General features: G+C 46.0%; 1 protein-coding gene across 4 annotated transcripts in view; it reads right to left on the reverse strand.

Moving 5' to 3' along the window:
• PTPRE (protein tyrosine phosphatase receptor type E) overlaps positions 1-16,539 on the reverse strand; it is a 125,514-nt gene that overhangs the window by 62,690 nt on the left and 46,285 nt on the right. For all 4 annotated transcript variants that reach the window (XM_045022543.1, XM_045022542.1, XM_045022540.1 and 1 more), the window contains exons 3-5: positions 7,622-7,724; positions 7,260-7,333; positions 4,643-4,779 (exon numbers count right to left, since the gene is read on the reverse strand). In XM_045022543.1, the coding sequence (XP_044878478.1) occupies positions 4,643-4,779; positions 7,260-7,333; positions 7,622-7,724 (314 nt within the window). The remainder of the gene's footprint in view (positions 1-4,642; positions 4,780-7,259; positions 7,334-7,621; positions 7,725-16,539) is intronic.

Consider the following 16,539-nt stretch of genomic DNA (forward strand, 5'->3'; position numbering starts at 1 on the left):
TGTGCAAGTGAAGACATGTTCTTCTTGTTTACAGAGCTTTTAGCCTCCTGAGGATATCCCACAGTGCCTAGGTGACCACTCTGGCCAGCAGCTCTACTGCTCTGATGCCAGGTAAACAGATATCCACCCCCCACCCTGTATAGGCCCGGGACCTTTGAAATTCGCCTTCCTGTTTTCTTGGCAAGTGCTCACTGATCATCTGGCCAGGTGACAATGCCTGCTCCATGGAGCAAACAATCCCCTCCTTGGAGCAATGCAGAGCTACCGGAGCTGATCAGTGTTTGGGGAGAGGAGGCTGTGCAGGGACCCAAGATGCCCCAGGATCCCCCTCCCCCCGTGCCAAGGCCCATCGTCAAAATGGAGAGAGCTGCACTGTGGGATAGCTGCCCTCAGTGCACTGCTCTTATCAGCGATGGAAGTGCTGCTAATGTAAACACTCTCTGATGCCTGAGGAATTAAGTGAGTACACAAACCAGCTCTTTTCTTTTGCGGGTTCCCTATCACCGGTGAAACTTACAGTGGAAAAACTCTGCAAGTGTAGACATACCCTAATAATAGTTGCGTATTGGCCCAGTTGAGTCTGCGTTTAATATACTATATACGGTTCTAAGCTGCTCAGTTCTGCCATGTGGTGTTGAGGGAAGTGAAAATGAATAATAAGTGGGTGTGGAATGGCCCCTGAAATTGCAGAAGGGAGTGGACCCAACATGGAATACAGTAACTCCTCACTTCACGTTGTAGTTAAGTTCCTGAAAAATGCGACTAAGTGAAACGATGTTAAGCAAATCCAATTTCCCCATAAAAATTAATGTAAATAAGGGGGTTAGGTTCCAGGGAATTTTTTTTTGGCAGACAAAAAGCATTATATAAGTTTTAAACAATTTTTAAACAAGCAATTTAATACTACGCTGGGGGGAGTAGTGTGCATGTGCTGTGTGCTTACAAACATACTGTACATACAATACAGTACTGTAGTTGGGAGGTGCCCCTTCCTTACCCCACACAGGCACAGCCCATTGGCACTGCAGACAATGAGGCAGGCAAGGAGGCTGAAGGTGTGCAGGTTCGGAGAAGCACATTGCGCAGCAGCAGCAGCTTCCCCTACTCTGCAAGCACCAGGGGCTGGTGCGGGGCTCCTCAACCCTCAGCCTGCCCACTCCCTCCCTCCCCCCAGGCTCCCGTTCTTGACCTGCCTCTTCTCCCCCCCTACCTCCTCCCCCTTTACTTCCCACGCTGCATCCTCGCTCCTCCCTCCCCTCCCTTCTAAATGCCTCGCTCCTCCCCCCTCCCTCCTGCCTGGGGCAGTCAGCTGGCTTGCAGTGTTATGGGGACAGGAGGGAGTGGGGAGAAGAGAGGACTCAGCGTGCAGGCTCCCCCTCCCTCCCCCCCGCCTCCTGCCTAGGGCAATCAGCTGGCTTGTGGCATTCAGGAGGCAGGGGAGGGAGGGGCAGACTGCACGCTGAGTCCTCGCTCCTCCCCTCTCCCTTCTGCCCCCAAAATGCCGCAAGCCAGCTGATTGCAGCAGTGGGGAGGGGAGGCGCTGATCTATGGGGTCTGCCGGCGGGCGGGAGGCACTGTGGGGAGGGAGGCTGCCAGCTGTGGAGAAAGCAGGCAGCCAAACAACGTAAGAGTGGAGCATTGCACAACTTTAAACGAGCATGTTCCCTAACTGATCAGCAACATAACAATGAAACAACGTTAACCGGGACAACTTAAAGTGAAGAGTTACTGTACTTCCCCCTACCTCCACAAGAGCTGGGTAAAACCCATCTATACAGCCACCATACACCATACAACTGTCAATCTGGGGTAATGGGGAGTAAACACGCTGTCTTTCTGACAAAGCGAAATACTTCAGGAAAGCCTTCTTGCTCAGGCACCCAATTGAACCAGGGCTCCTCTGCCAATAATGCTGCTGAGAAGTGGGTTTACTGGAGAACTGCTGTTTGTAAGGAGGCACTCACACTCCTTACAAATGCCACGTAGATCTGAGCAGAACCCCAAAGAGCAGAGTTTCCCAAAGATCACTGAGCTATACTGGTTTAAAAGGCCGTGGCTCTCTTGTCCCCTATGCCATAAGCTTCTCCCTACAGAGGGGAGACTGTCATTCTCAGAGGCTTGAATGCTGCGGAGCTTTCTATCTTCCTTCCCCTTCCTCTGGGGGAGGAGGGCATCAAGACAGAAGAGTTTAAGATCCCAGACTCTGATAAAATAAAACAGTTCAGTTTTTCCAAATGTGGTGCCTCGGTATCACAACACTAATTAGAATTTATAACTTTTTCAGTAAAACGGGTGCCTGTACTCTTTAGCATCAAGGAAGGGAGAGAAAGAGAGAGAGACAGCTCAGTGGATTAGAGTTCTACTTTGAGACACTTCTGTGTTCAAACTCAGGAAAGAGCACAAATGAGAATCAATTTAGTTCTCCACCATAAGCTCTACTGGACATTTGTCCCCATGGCTAAACAACTGTACAATCCAACACATGTAGCAGTATCTCTAAGGACCAGAACTGAAATAACTGGGTGTTAAACATGAGTAATGAAGATCATTGGCAAGCTGTGTGGAGAAGCTTATACTGTACTTGTGTAACACCGACAGATCCTGGTTGTCAGCAGACGGGACTGAACCTGAGCCTCTCCTTCATGAACTAAAAGCCAACTGGCTCTTAGCTAAGACTGTAGAGCAGACTCATTAATTGCTAAGTGGTCTCAGCGGTTTACAATGGCTCTGGTGTTGCCATGGTGCCAGGCCCACACTTGGAAGGGAGTTGTGGTTTGCACGCTGCTGTGTTCCGCTGGGGCCCTGGGACCTCCACAGACAGCTGCACTACTAGTCCCAGAATGCTCTGTGCCATGTTGCCAGCTGCCCCAGCTGAAGTGGGTGGAGTGGACCAAAAAGAAATCCCAAGCAAGGAAATGGTCTGGTGCAGGGAGAGGATTCCTGGCGCTAATCCCGCTGCACCCTCCCCTCCCCCTTGGGGCACGGGGTGGGAGCTCCTGGCTCCCCCAATCTGCAAATCTCTCCCATTTTCCTGGGCAGTGGGGAGCTGGAGGCAGCTGCGGTACTGTGACTCCTGGGTGGTGTGCAGCTCCCCAGCGACTGTGATGCCTGGAGGCTCCTGGGCACTGTCTCGACCCTGCAACTTCAGGGTGGCGGGTGGTTGTCTGTGTTCCCTGGGAGCAAGGGGGGGAGTGACAGTGGAGCTTGTCAGTGCTGGCTGCTGCGCCCCCTGCCAATGGGAATGCCCAGAAACTGCCCCCCTGCAATCCAGGGAGGGGAGGGGGAGCAGCACGGTTTGGGGGGAAAGGGGCAGTTGTGCGGCAATCAGGGAGCTGGTAATGACTCTGTGTGGGGGGTGTAGGAGAAGCAGGGGGGAGGGATAGCTCAGTGGTTTGAGCATTGGCCTGCTAAACCCAGGGTTGTGAGTTTAATCCTTGAGGGGGTCACTTAGGGATCTGGGGCAAATATTGGTCCTGCTAGTGTAAGCAGGGGGCTGGACTCGATGACCTTTCAAGGTCCCTTCCAGTTCTAGGAGATTGGTATTTCTCCAATTTAAAAAAAAAAAAAAGGTGTTAAGGTGGGGGTTGGTGTGGCAGGGGGCGGAGGAAGGGAGAGGAAAGTCTGAGTTGAAGGTGGGGGTTGGCTCATTGTTGGGAGATAGTAGAAGGGAGGGAAGTGACAGCCCTGGGTGGGAAGTGTGGGGCAGTGGGCAGTAGCAGGGAGATTGAGGAGAGCCTTTCTTTGGGGGTTAGTTGTGTGGGGTGGGAACAGTAGGAGGGACGGGAAGGGGGGAGGAGAGACAAGGTGTGAAGGTTGGGGTAGGAGCTTGAGGCTGGACTGTGGTAGCATTTGTGGTAAAGTGTGTGTGTGTGTGTCTCCCAGTGGCCTTTCCTCCTTGCAAAAGATGGGAACCAGCAATTTTCCTCCCCCCACTCTGCCCCAAAGTTTTGTAAACCTTGTACCAAAGTAGAAAATGCAGCTTTCAAAAAATGTATTTACGAAACGTAACTCTGGGTAGAGGAGGCAGTGGTGAGAAGATGCAGGTGCGATATCACTGACTGCTGCATCCGGGCTTAATATGGCTCATAAGTGTGCTAATTATGCACTTGTGTTCAGGGCCCCAAGCAGGCCCTGAGTGTTTAAACAAAAAAGAAAACTAACAAACAACTCCCCTCCACACAAACCAAATTCAGTGGTATTCTGGGTTCACTGATGTTAGTCCAGTTTGTTCTCTATGGGCTGAGTGGAGGTCTCTATCAGGTGTGGCTTCAAATATCTTATTTTGGTTTTGAATAAATGTTTTCATCCCCATCCTGGCAATACCACATTTACTATGTCATGCCAGGCCCACAATTGGAAGGGGGTCATCACAACCACATGGGGGCCCACAAATATGTTTGGCACCAGGCCCACAAAAGGTCAATCCTGCCCTGGACCGTCTCAGTGCCACTAGAGGGGAGAGAACATCACACTCAGAAGGTGTGTGGGTTACACTTGCCCAGCATTCCCCATGCTATAAGTGCCAATGTCACACACATTTAATTACAAAAACCCAACAACATTTTTTGGGTTCATATCCATTCTTGATTTCCTATGTCTCTTCCCTGTGATAAAAAATGACACAGAAAACAAGCAGACTTACATTAAATTCTTCCCGAAACCTTTTCCCATCATCTGCTGACCTTATCCGTATTTCTTCCTCCAGATGCTCCACTGGAATAGGAAAGTACTTCTTTGGGCCAGAGGGAGACCTGCTGAGCAGCATCACCCTTTGCTGTTCTGTCAAACCAGAGAAAATAAATGTCAAATGTATATTCAGAATGAGGGACAACTAGTTACATCTTTACCCCGATATAACGCGGTCCTCGGGAGCCAAAAAATCTCACCGCCTTATAGGTGAGACCGCGTTATATCAGGTTTGGGCCGGTACACCGGACTGGACCATCTTCTCTGGCGGTGATTTAAAGGGCCCGGTGCTCCAGCCACTGTGGGGAGCCCCGGGCCCTTTAAATCACTGCCGGAGCTCCGGCAGTGGGGCTTGGGCAGGGAATTAAAGGGCCCAGGGCTCCCCGCAGCGGCCAGAGCCCCGGGCCCTTTAAATTACCACCCGAGCCTGGCTGCCAGAGCCCTGTCAGGGATTTAAAGGGCCTGGTGCTCCAGCTGTGGGGAGTCCTGGTCCCTTTAAATCACCGCCGGAGCTCTGGCAGCGGGACTCAGGTAGGGATTTAAAGGGCCCAGGGAGCCACATGAATTCAGCGATAATGCAGTAAAGCAGTGGGCTCAGGTGGAACTTTAAAGGGCGCGGGGCTTCCTGCTGCTTTACCACGTTATATCCGAATTCGTGTTATATCGGATTGCGTTCTATCGGGGTAGAGGTGTTTTCCATTAATCAAATGATGAGCCAATTAGTTTTGTGAAACATCTTGGAAAAAGGAACAGAATGCCTCTTACGAAATGTGAATCAAACTAGTGAGACAAGGTGGGTGAGGTAATATCTCTGACTGAGCCAACATCCTAAGACTGACACGGCTACAATTATACTACAGTCAAACTAATGACAGAGTTGATTTCCATAACAATATAGTAAAAAGCCGAGAGATTTCTCTGAACACCCCCTTGATTAAAACAATGCCCAGAAACTTGGGTCCTAATGTTAATAATTAGAGTTTCTGACTTTACTTTGTAACAGAATAAAAATGTGATGAAACATCATATGGGGAGGCAATAGGATCTATCAGTTCCTCACACTCGCTGGGAGATGTAGGGATTGAAGGGGAAATTTGTTTAAGATACTCAATTTAAGGAAAATAATTTGTAAATCTATTTTACAAATGGTTTTATTTCTCCAAAATAAGCCACACCTTGCCAGACACCAGAAATGCTGTAATATTTACAATAACTACAATTAGGTAAGTGTTTTCGTCTCAATAAACTGCTTTAAGAAGGTAACAAATTCATGAGACTTGTTTGAAGCATTCCTATTGCATCTTTAACCAAAAGTATAGGAAGCATCAGTACTTTAAGGTGCTCCAGCATGTTTCTTTTACAGCAATTACCTCCCTATGGAATGATTTTGTGTAGCACCTGACACCCAGGAATTCCCTTGAACCAGCCAGCTAGATCTGCTAGCTTTATGACAATTGTGCACAGGTAGACTGGTTAGAAAATTAGATCCAGTATGCAAACATATTGCATTTTAAAACAACAGTGAAGTTGAAGAGTTTTGAAATCATAGTAGAGGAAGTTTCCCTGAGATTAGAAACTTCGTTTAAAAGAAAAACAAAACACTTCCCTAGAAACAGACAGTGACAATGCTACTTTCAACAACCATGCTGCCTAATAGTTCATGTAGTAGCCATTCTACAGAGTAACAGCGTTCTGCTTGATGGCTAGTATATCTCAATACACTGGAAACATCAATGCTCTTTTAACTGATGTTAGGAAATTTAACACTGAACAGGAAGTTACACTCATTTGGTTTATATTTAGAACTGTGAAGTTTTTCAGTTTGCACGTAACAACATGAAAGCCACAGAAAATGCAGGTAATTCTCCCTTGTGATTACTTTTTTTTTAAAATTGTTTACTCCCTTGTCATTATGGCAAGAGTAATATATGGATGACCTATAATTCCCCAACAACTTTGCCATCTTTTAATCTTTATTGTGCTTGATGATCCAAATCTAAGTCTAATTTGCTATGCTCTTAATAAAAACATCTGAAAATGTATTGGTGAATATTTTCAATTTCTGGACTTCATCTTTTTTTAAAAATGCTATTCTCTTATAGTACCTTCCCACTCATCCACCTTTTACTTTTTAATCTAGTCACAGAGTAACAAAGTAGTTCTTCATACATATGTCTTTTTTCTTTTTTTAAACACAAATGTTTCTATCCTTTTTTCCTTCAGATGAAAACTGGTGCAGATAACTCAGCTGTCATGAGTAATCCTTCACTAACAAACCAGTTATGAGAATTGCCATGGAAAAACAAAATCTGGTAAAGTTACAACTTTAAGCTGCAAATTATTAAACAGAAAGGAGAAGGAAGAGAGAGGGAAGTTTTCTTCTTTGTTTTCTTTTAAATAAATAAAGCCAGCACTAAAATGATACAATAAAAAGATACAACTACTCCTCAAAGTTTAAAGAATTGAATTCTTAACTTTCAAAATTAAAGTGTACACACACACACACACACACACACACACACACACAGAGAGAGTAAAATCCATTCTAAAAAACAAAGCCAACATTTCATTACCTTGCTCTTCTAAGATTCCATTTGGCATCTTTTTGTCACTGGAGGTCACAACAGCTTTCCTATGTTTTCTGAACCTTAAATTGCACAAAACCAAATTAATCTGAATAATTGCATTTAAAAGGTAACAAATACTCTTCCAGATTAACTTGTACAAACCATGTAATTCTGGAGAAACTTTTTCTGTTCATCTTCAGATGGTAATGATTAATGATAAAATACAACATGCGGCATCCTCCGCTACTCTAAACTGTGGTCTGAGACTTCAGTTACCGCATATACGTAGAACCGCTTTCATTTCCTTATTAGATCATATCAAAACATGACCAATCTAGTTTTGAGTGCAGCACTTAACAGCTCCCTACCTGAAAAAATAGCCAGCCAGAAGAATGAAAATGATGAACACAAGAAGCAGGATCAACATTGAAGTCAGTAGTTGCTGGTGTGAATTGTTCACTTCTGGAGGCTCTATAAATTAAAAATAATACCAAGAGTGACAGATTGTTGTGATGGAATTCTCAGTGTAGCAAAGATAAAATTGGGCAAACATACCTAATACTTTCAAAAACTGATTTAAATACACTGTACAGTTTCCAAAAGGCCTACCTCTAGGGCCAAAGTTCCCATGGAACATAGATTTGGTGGCTGTGTGTGGTGTTTTGACTGTATCAATTTGTAAAAAATATCAACAATGCTTTTTAGTGAATAAATACAAAGCTGAAACCCACAATTAAGGGAACATGTTTTTAAAATCTGTGCTACCAACTGTCAGCTCTTGAATATGGTGAGCAAGATAATATCTTTTACTGGACCAGCTTCTGTTGGTGAGAGAGAGACAAGCTTTCAAGATATACAAAGCTCTTCCTCAGTTCTTGGACAGGTATTCTGAGTGTCACAGCTAAACAGAAGATCAAAAAGGTAGTTTAGCATATTTAGTTAGCACATATTCTAAAGAACCATTCAAGTTGAAGTGGCCTGTTAAACACCCCTGTAGTCATAGGACAAAAATGGGGTTAGAGTGGTTACAGATTGTTGTAATGAGCTATAAATCCAGTATCTTAATTAAGATCATGATTTTTATTATCAAGAAAAGTCATGAATTTTAACTTCCAAGCTCATCTTCTGAAAATGTTGTGCAGGTTTCCATTGAGGATGAGGACTGGTAGGTCAGATATAGAGCGATCACTTCATGAAAAGTGTTCTCCCACAGGTGATGTGATGTTTTTCATCTTTTATCATTTTCCCGTGTGAGTTCATTCAAGAGCATAGCGACTGTTTGGTTTCACCCACATAACTGTTACTGGGGCACTTAGTGCACTGGATGAGGTATAACACATGTTGCGATAGGCATGTGTAGGATCTTGAAAGGCATGTTCTGGGGGGTGTTGATCATTGTAGCAGTGGAGATATGTCTGTAGGTTTTGCATGTTTCTTCATTACATTATACTTGGTGAGTATTTTCCTGAAGGGATATTAGAAAATTTTTATCTGATTAATGGACCTGTAAGAATATTATTACTTATGCTAAACTGTTTGACCTTGTATTTAGTTGTGACATTCCAAGTACCTTTCCCAGACCTGAGGAAGAGCTCTATGTAGCTCAAAAGTCTCTCTCACCAGTAGAAGTTGGTCCAATAAAAGATATTACCTGACTCACCTTCTCTAATATCCTAGGACCAACACGGCTACAACGACATTGCATATAGCTCTTTAATATGTCATTTATATTTGTGGGAGCAACTGAGAGAATTGCAAAGTTAATTACAAGAAGTGTGAAGACCTGGTGAACGAGAAAGCATATTCTCCCCTCCCGCCCTCCCCAGTATAAATTTACCAGGCTAAGATATTTGATGCAAGATTTTAGAATTATATTCAAAGGTTCCAGGCATTAGACTGACATATAATTTCTTGTTTGGCTGCTTTTGCAGGTGGCTAGTTGCTGGTTTGTAATGCACCTAATGTGCAATGTACAGAGCACCAGATACAGGCGGAGGGGTGAGAATTCTAGTGAAGTCAATGAAGTTATGCCGATTTATACTAGTTGAGGATCTGGTCAAGAATATTTACTTTGCTCAACAGATGTAATACAGCACACGAGGTGCTCTTTTGGTACATATCTGGTACAAGCTACAATAGAACCTCAGAGTTATGAACACCAGAGTTACAAACTGATCAGTCAACCGTACACCTCGTTTGGAATTGGAGGTATGCAATCAGGCATCAGCAGAGACCAAAAAAAAAAAAGGCAAATACTGTACAGTAGTAGTAAACTACTAGAAAAATAAGATAGTTAAGGGTTAATGTCTCTTTTACCTGTAAAGGGTTAAAAAGCTCAGTAAACCTGGCTGACACCTGACCAGAGGACCCATAAGGGGACAAGATACTTTCAAATCTTGGTGAAGTGAAGTCTTTTGTTTGTGCTCTTTGTTTGGGGGGTTGGTCCCTCTTAGTCCCAAGAGCGAACAGACATCAATCCAGGCTCTCCAAATCTTTCTGAATCAGTCTCTCATGTTTCAAACTTGTAAGTAATAGCCAGGCAAGGCGTGTTAGTCTTATTTTTGTTTTCTCAACTTGTAAATGTTCCTTTTTTGCTGAGAGGATTTTACCTCTGTTTACTGTAACTTTGAACCTAAGGCTAGAGGGGGTTCCTCTGGGCTATATGAATCTGATTACCCTGTAAAGTATTTTCCATCCTGATTTTACAGAGATAATTTTTACCTTTCTTTCTTTAATTAAAAACTTTCTTTTTAAGAACCTGATTGATTCTTTCCCTTGTGTTAAGATCCAAGGGGATTGGATCTGGACTCACCAGGAATTGGTGGGGGAAGGGAGGGGGAATGGTTAAATTCTCCTTGTGTTAAGATCCAAGGGGTTGGATCAGTGTTCACCAGGAACTTGGTGAAAAAGCCTCTCAAGGCTGCCCAGGGAGGGGAAGGTTTTGGGGGGACAGAAAGTGATCCAGACACTAAAATTTCTGGATGGTGGCAGTGTTACCAGATCTAAGCTAGTAATTAAGCTTAGAAGTGTCCATGCAGGTCCCCACATCTGTACCCTAAAGTTCAGAGTGGGGGAGGAACCTTGACAAAAGGGAAAGCAGCATTTTTCTTCTGCATGGTAAAGTTTCAAAACTGCATTAAGTCAATGTGCAGTTGTAAACTTTTGAAAGAACAACCATAATGTTTTGTTCAGCATTATAAACAACCTCCATTCCTGAGGTGTTGGTAACTCTGAGGTTCTACTGTACCTGGCATCAATTACACATATAGTTTTAGGGCTTATGCTGCTACTTGCCAATACTGAATACTGCAAAATGAAGTTGATTTTAATATTGAATTTTTATTTCCTCTATTTCTTTGTGCTAGTAGTAACTTTTAATAGTAGTCCACAGTTTGACTTACAGTATCTCATGCTCTAGACAACCACGCGGTTCAAACAAAACCAAAAACTCCACCAGCCCTAGGCTTTAGCTGTGCTGCTTCCCCGCATGGGGTAGAAAGTGAGGAGAATCATATCCAACTCTCCTAATCCCACACAGCCAAAACCTCCTGAGGTCCCCGCAGTGGGGGGAAAAGAGAAACCATGTTCTAAAGGTAGAATTCTTCTCTTTTTGCAGGTACATCCTGTGCATACATGCACAGAGAAGAGCATAAGCCCCATGAGCCTTACTCCCAGTTTCCTGCTCTAAGTACTTCACAGTACTGCTTCACAGTACAAGCTGACCATGTTAGAGTGAGGATTATATAAAATGGAAGAGAAAAGAATAGACTGGGATAAGAAGAAAAGAAAATACAATATGGATGTAGAAAGAGGCTACATCACTGGGTAGATAAGGAATTGGGACAGAAAATAAGATTTAGGCATATATAATTTGAGGTAGAAAGCTATTCTAGGAAGGAATGACTCCATCAACATAATATTACAGAGAAACTGGTAGGCTAATGTGATATGGGAAATAAAGCATAAAAACGACATGTAAGATGAAAGAACAAGAAATGATAGGCAAGAAAAAAACATAAAACGTTTATTTTGTTAGGTTTCACGATCTCTATGTTGCAGCACGACCCAGATGGAGCGTGCATCAGTCAGCCACTAATTCATAGCAACAATAGTGTTTTCTGCACAGTAATTAAGGCTTAGCAGAGAACAAACAAAACAATGAAATAACCAACTCTAGTTATGGAGGCCATCATACGCTTCCCCTCTTCAGACACTGGGAAATTCAGCTGGAGAGTACCGTGGAGGATGTCCCAACATGTGATATTTTATTTATAGGAGCACAAAAAGGACTGTCTACCCAAAGCACGATATGTACTGACACAAGTTACAAGAACAAAAAATAAAAAATAGCAGCTTACCACCTCCCACAGCAAAAAAAACAAACAAAAAAAACCCTCCTCAAGGAATTCTCCCCCCGCCCCCAAGCACAAAACTCCCCTCCCTGACACAGACATAACCCTTTCTTCTGGCACCACCCAACCCAATGGATGTGCCTTGCAGTATGCCTTCTTGGGCTAATTTGGACCACATCAGATAGCTGGTTTCAGAACTGAAGACCCTCATGGAGAGCCCTCTAGAGTCATCCCCCTTTTAAACTGAGGGGGATCCAACTCAAACCCCTCTGCTGTAGCAGTGTGACATGAGGAAAGAGGTGGTCTCTCAAGCAGCAGTGTCCCACACTATTTAGGGCTTTACAGCTCAAAAACACCATCTCAAATTCAGTCTGGAAATCATTAGGCAGCCAGAGCAGATCTCAGAGCTCAAGTGTCATGCACTGTCACCAGGAAGCACTGCTTAATAAGTAGGTTGCATTCTGCTCCACCTCAAGGTTCTGCATTGACTTAAGATGTAGTCCCATGTAGCAATATTAGGAAATACCACTGCTGAGAGATTTTCTGCCACAGGATGGTGACTGGTATATGTCAACCCTGCTTACATATCCTGATTTCAAGGGACAGAGCATGGCAAGGATGGCTTAAGCAGCTCTATGAGTGCCACATCACAGTCTTGTTTCTCCCCTGGCAACAGGGCCGGCTCCAGAGCCCAGCGGGGCAAGCACCCACCTGGGGCGGCCCTTTCCCGGGGGGCGGCAGGCTGGGCCGGCGGACCTGCCGCAGTCATGCCTGCGGGAGGTCAACTGGAGCCCCGGGAGCAGCGGACCTGCCGCAGGCATGACTGCGGAGGGGGCGCTCGGCCGGCGGCTCCAGTGGACCTCCCGCAGGCATGACTGCGGACGGTTCACTGGTCCCGCGGCTCGGCTGGACCTCCCGCAGGCATGACTGCGGTAGCTCAACCGGAGCCGCCGGACCAGCGAACTGCCCGCAGCTGCGGGAGGTCCAGCCGAGCCGCGCGACCAGCGGACCCTCCGCAGTCATGCCCGCGGGAGGTCCGCTGCTCCCGCGGCTCGGGGGCGCCTCCCGGGCATGACTGCTTGGGGCGGCCAAATTTGTAGAGCCGCTCCTGCCTGGCAACATGATGTCAAAGAAGTTAGCTTGGAAAAGACAGATGTCCCCTTCCTCTGTCCTCCATGACAGTCCCATGAATTTAAACAAAACAGTGATGTCAGACCAGCAGCCTTACACTATGTGTGAGAGCTGCATGCAGGTATCACGTGCTTTTTAAATGTTGATCACATTTATTATTTTGTATTTTCCCCAAAGTTTGGGCTGCTAATTTACTAAAAACATTCTGAAATTAAAGAGCAAGATTACTTTGCCCCAGACCTTTTATAAATTCAGAGGCCTGACAGTGGCCTTTAGCCAGACAGCCATCTATATAGTAAGAGAAATTAAACACTTCAAGGGCAGACTGAATGATTGTAGCACCAAAGCTACTTCTTTAATCAGTGCTGCTGCAGGGAACTGACACAGACAAGTACATGCTGAGGAAGCAAATTACTTTGACTGTAGATCCTCATTCTGGTCATTGCCATGGAAAGTTTTCAACCATTACACCACAAACAGATATAATAAACAGTGGTCCAGTAACCATGTAAAACTCTGCTTGGAATGGCAGCTTTAAAATCATAAACCCAGGGATTTTCCAGAAATGTGTTGAAATACCCAGTGTTCCACTTTGAGAAGAAATTAGGGCCATGACACTGGTTTTCCCCAAAGTTTGGGCCATGTGATTTTGCATCGCTTTGTCACTATTGCCACGTTTCCAGATGCCTGATTTGCTTTTTCTGGTGCTAGTGCTCCTTATCTTGTAATGTTCCCCCGGCTTCGTTCTGTTCCTAATTACAGTATGCTAATTAAAATCAAAATCAAACCAAACTAGGAACCAAAAGCAGCATACGTAACAATAAGTGTATCCTGGTGATCTTTCTTCCTCCTCCTCTGCCACACCTTGTCGTCATCCCTGCCTGTTTTATGTTGAATGTAGAGCCTAGCAGGTGCAAGGGCTTGGTCCCGAAGATTCAGGCCCTTAGATTATAAACTCCTTGGGCAAGGATGTAATTCTGGCCAATGCAGCCCCTTCAGACCCAAGTAACCAGTATAAAAGGGCTAGAAAGCTGGTAGAATCAGCCCCAGGATAAGGAGATTCCCTGAGAGGCATGGACCTGGAAGAATGGTTCTACGGGGACTCCCTTGCAGTCTAGGGCACAGCTGGGCTGTTACTGCACTCTGATTATTTTCAGCTTCTACAACAGCCCCACAGCGAGTGCTGTGAGCTTCCATGGTAATGGAGGCAGGTTAGTGTTGAGGAGGGTGCACCTTCCGATGGCCTTGTCTACACTGCCACTTTACAGCGCTGCAACTTTCTCGCTCAAGGATGTGAAAAACACCCCCCTCAGCACTGCAAGTTTCAGCGCTGTAAAGTGGCAGTGTAGACAGTGCACCAGTGCTGGGAGCTACTCCCCTCGTGAGGGTGGTTTTTTTACAGCGCTGGGAGAGCTCTCTCCCAACACTGGTGCACACGAGTGCAGCAGCACTTTAACATTGCTAGTGTAGCTATACCCTCAGTGATACCAACCCAGTACTTGTTAAATAGAACTATTATGGGTTGGGTTAAATCTTTTTGAAACTCGGGGGTGGGTGGATATAAATCATTCTAAAGAAGCATTAAGCTCCTTTATGGAACCAGGCAGCTGAAACAACAGGGGACTCCAACTAGAACACAGGCACATGTCACAGCCCGAAACAAAAAGGCACACGAGGCCTCTCAGCAACTTGAACCAGGTGGCAGAGGGGCTTCAGTAGGTATTTTAGTAGAGAGCGGGTTGAGGAGGGGTGAGACAGGTGGGGAAAAGCACAAGCAGGAAAATCACCAGAAGGTTAGGAAACAGAAGGCAGCCACAAAAGCACTGGTAGTGTGACCCAGTGGTGAGCTGGAGCAGATTCCCACAAGAACCGGTTTAGCAAGAACCGGTTGCTAAAATTAGACCTCTGTGGAGAACCGGTTGTTAAAGGGCCAGGGGGTGGGCAAAGAACTCTAGTCTGTGGGCCGGACCATCCTGTTGCTCCCAGGATTCCCAGCAGGGGAGGCTGAGGCTCCCCCAGCCCTTTCCCCGCTTCCCCCCAGCTGCAGCGTGCCCAGCCGCCAGCACCAACTGGGCAGCTCTGCTGAGCTCCGGAGTCGTCCTGCTGCTTTGAGCTGCCGGCAAGGTAAGGGGGGAGGGGGCTGCAAGCTCTAGGGCTGCCGGGGGGGGAGGGCAAGTGGGGCAATTTGCCCCAGGCCCTGCAAGGGCCCCCAGCCCCACAAGTATGTGTCCCCCTGCCTGGGCCCCTCTCCCGTTCCCCCCCTTAAATCAGAACTTTTTATAGGGAACTGGTTGTTAAGATTTTGGCAGCTCATCACTGGTGTGACCCTAAGAAAAAGATAAGAGAGAAAGTTTTTGAGTTAAGTGTTGGCTGAAAGAAGCTGGGAGCTGGGAGCAAAGAAGCTGTCTCCTTTTGTTTGATTGTTACTGTGTTTTGAGAAAAAGGACTTTATACATTTTTTGTAAATAAACAGGATTGCATTATAGATACCAGACTCCGGCATCAATTTCTCCTGCTAGTGAACTCGCAGGACCCTGATATTTGGCTGATCACTCGGGTCAAAAAGGAGCAACAGTATTTTTCCCCTAACACACATTTATAAAACATACTATTTGTTTTAAATCCAAACACTGTAAATGACTTCTAACACAGGACAAAAATATAGAAAATTCCTAAAATGAAATATTTGTGTTTTTTTAAGACCCAAATTTGTCTGTCTGCTGATATTAGCATTTTATTATTATACTGGTTTTTATCATGCCAGGAATTGGATAGTTTGTATAAGTATTACAGTTCAGTACACTACTGTTTGTTATATTCATATTTTCTGTGACAGGATCAGGCCAGATGGCTACAGGAGAGTGATAGAAGGTAGATACATTAGCCCCAGATTATGCAGGTCCCTTTTCCCTGCGTAAAATAATAGGCTGTTCCAGAATAATCAGGATGTTGCTGGAACCAATTATGGCAGGCAGGCTAATTAGGACGCCTGGAGCCAATTAAGAAGCTACTAGAATCAATTAGGACAGGCAAGCTAATCAGGTCATCTGGTTTAAAAAGGATCTCACTTCAGTTAGTGAGGTGCATGCGAGGAGCTGGGAGCAAGAGGCCCACAAGGAGCTGAGAGTGAGACGGTGTACTGCTGGAGGACTGAGGAGTAGAAGCATCATCAGATATCAGGAGGAAGGTCCTGTGGTAAGAATAAAGAAGGTGTTGGGCAGAGGCCATGGGGAAGTAGCCCAGGGAGTTGTAGCTGTCACGCAGCTGTTACAGGAAACACTGTAGACAGCTGCGATCTACAAGCCCCTGGGCTGGAACCCAGAGTAGTGGGCGGGCCCGGGTTCCCTCCCATCCCCCCAACTCCCTATTTGATACAAGAGGAGTTGACCGGGACCATGGGTCCCACCAGAGGGGAAGATCCCTGGCCCAGAGGCAGCTCCAGGCACCAGCGCAGCAAGCGCGTGCCTGGGGCGGCCTGCCAGTCGCTGTGAGGGTGACAATCAGGCAGCCTTCTGCAAGTGATCTTCCAGTCCCGTAGCTTCGGCGGCAGGTACGCCGAAGGCGCGGTACTGGCAGATCACCCGCAGAAACGTCGCCGAATCCACGTGACCAGCGGACTGCCCACAGGCGTACTGCCGAAGGCCGCCTGACTGCCATGCTTGGGGCGGCAAAATACATAGAGCTGTCCCTGCCCTGGCCTGTCCCCCTGACCCACTAGGTGGGTCAGCAAAGACTGGGGGGATCATTCTCCTCCCTTTCCCATGCTGACTAGTGCTGAGGTTAGCTGAGCGAACAGCAGGTTG

Source organism: Mauremys mutica, chromosome 7, assembly GCF_020497125.1.
Source record: "Mauremys mutica isolate MM-2020 ecotype Southern chromosome 7, ASM2049712v1, whole genome shotgun sequence".
Taxonomy (NCBI): Eukaryota; Metazoa; Chordata; order Testudines; family Geoemydidae; genus Mauremys; species Mauremys mutica.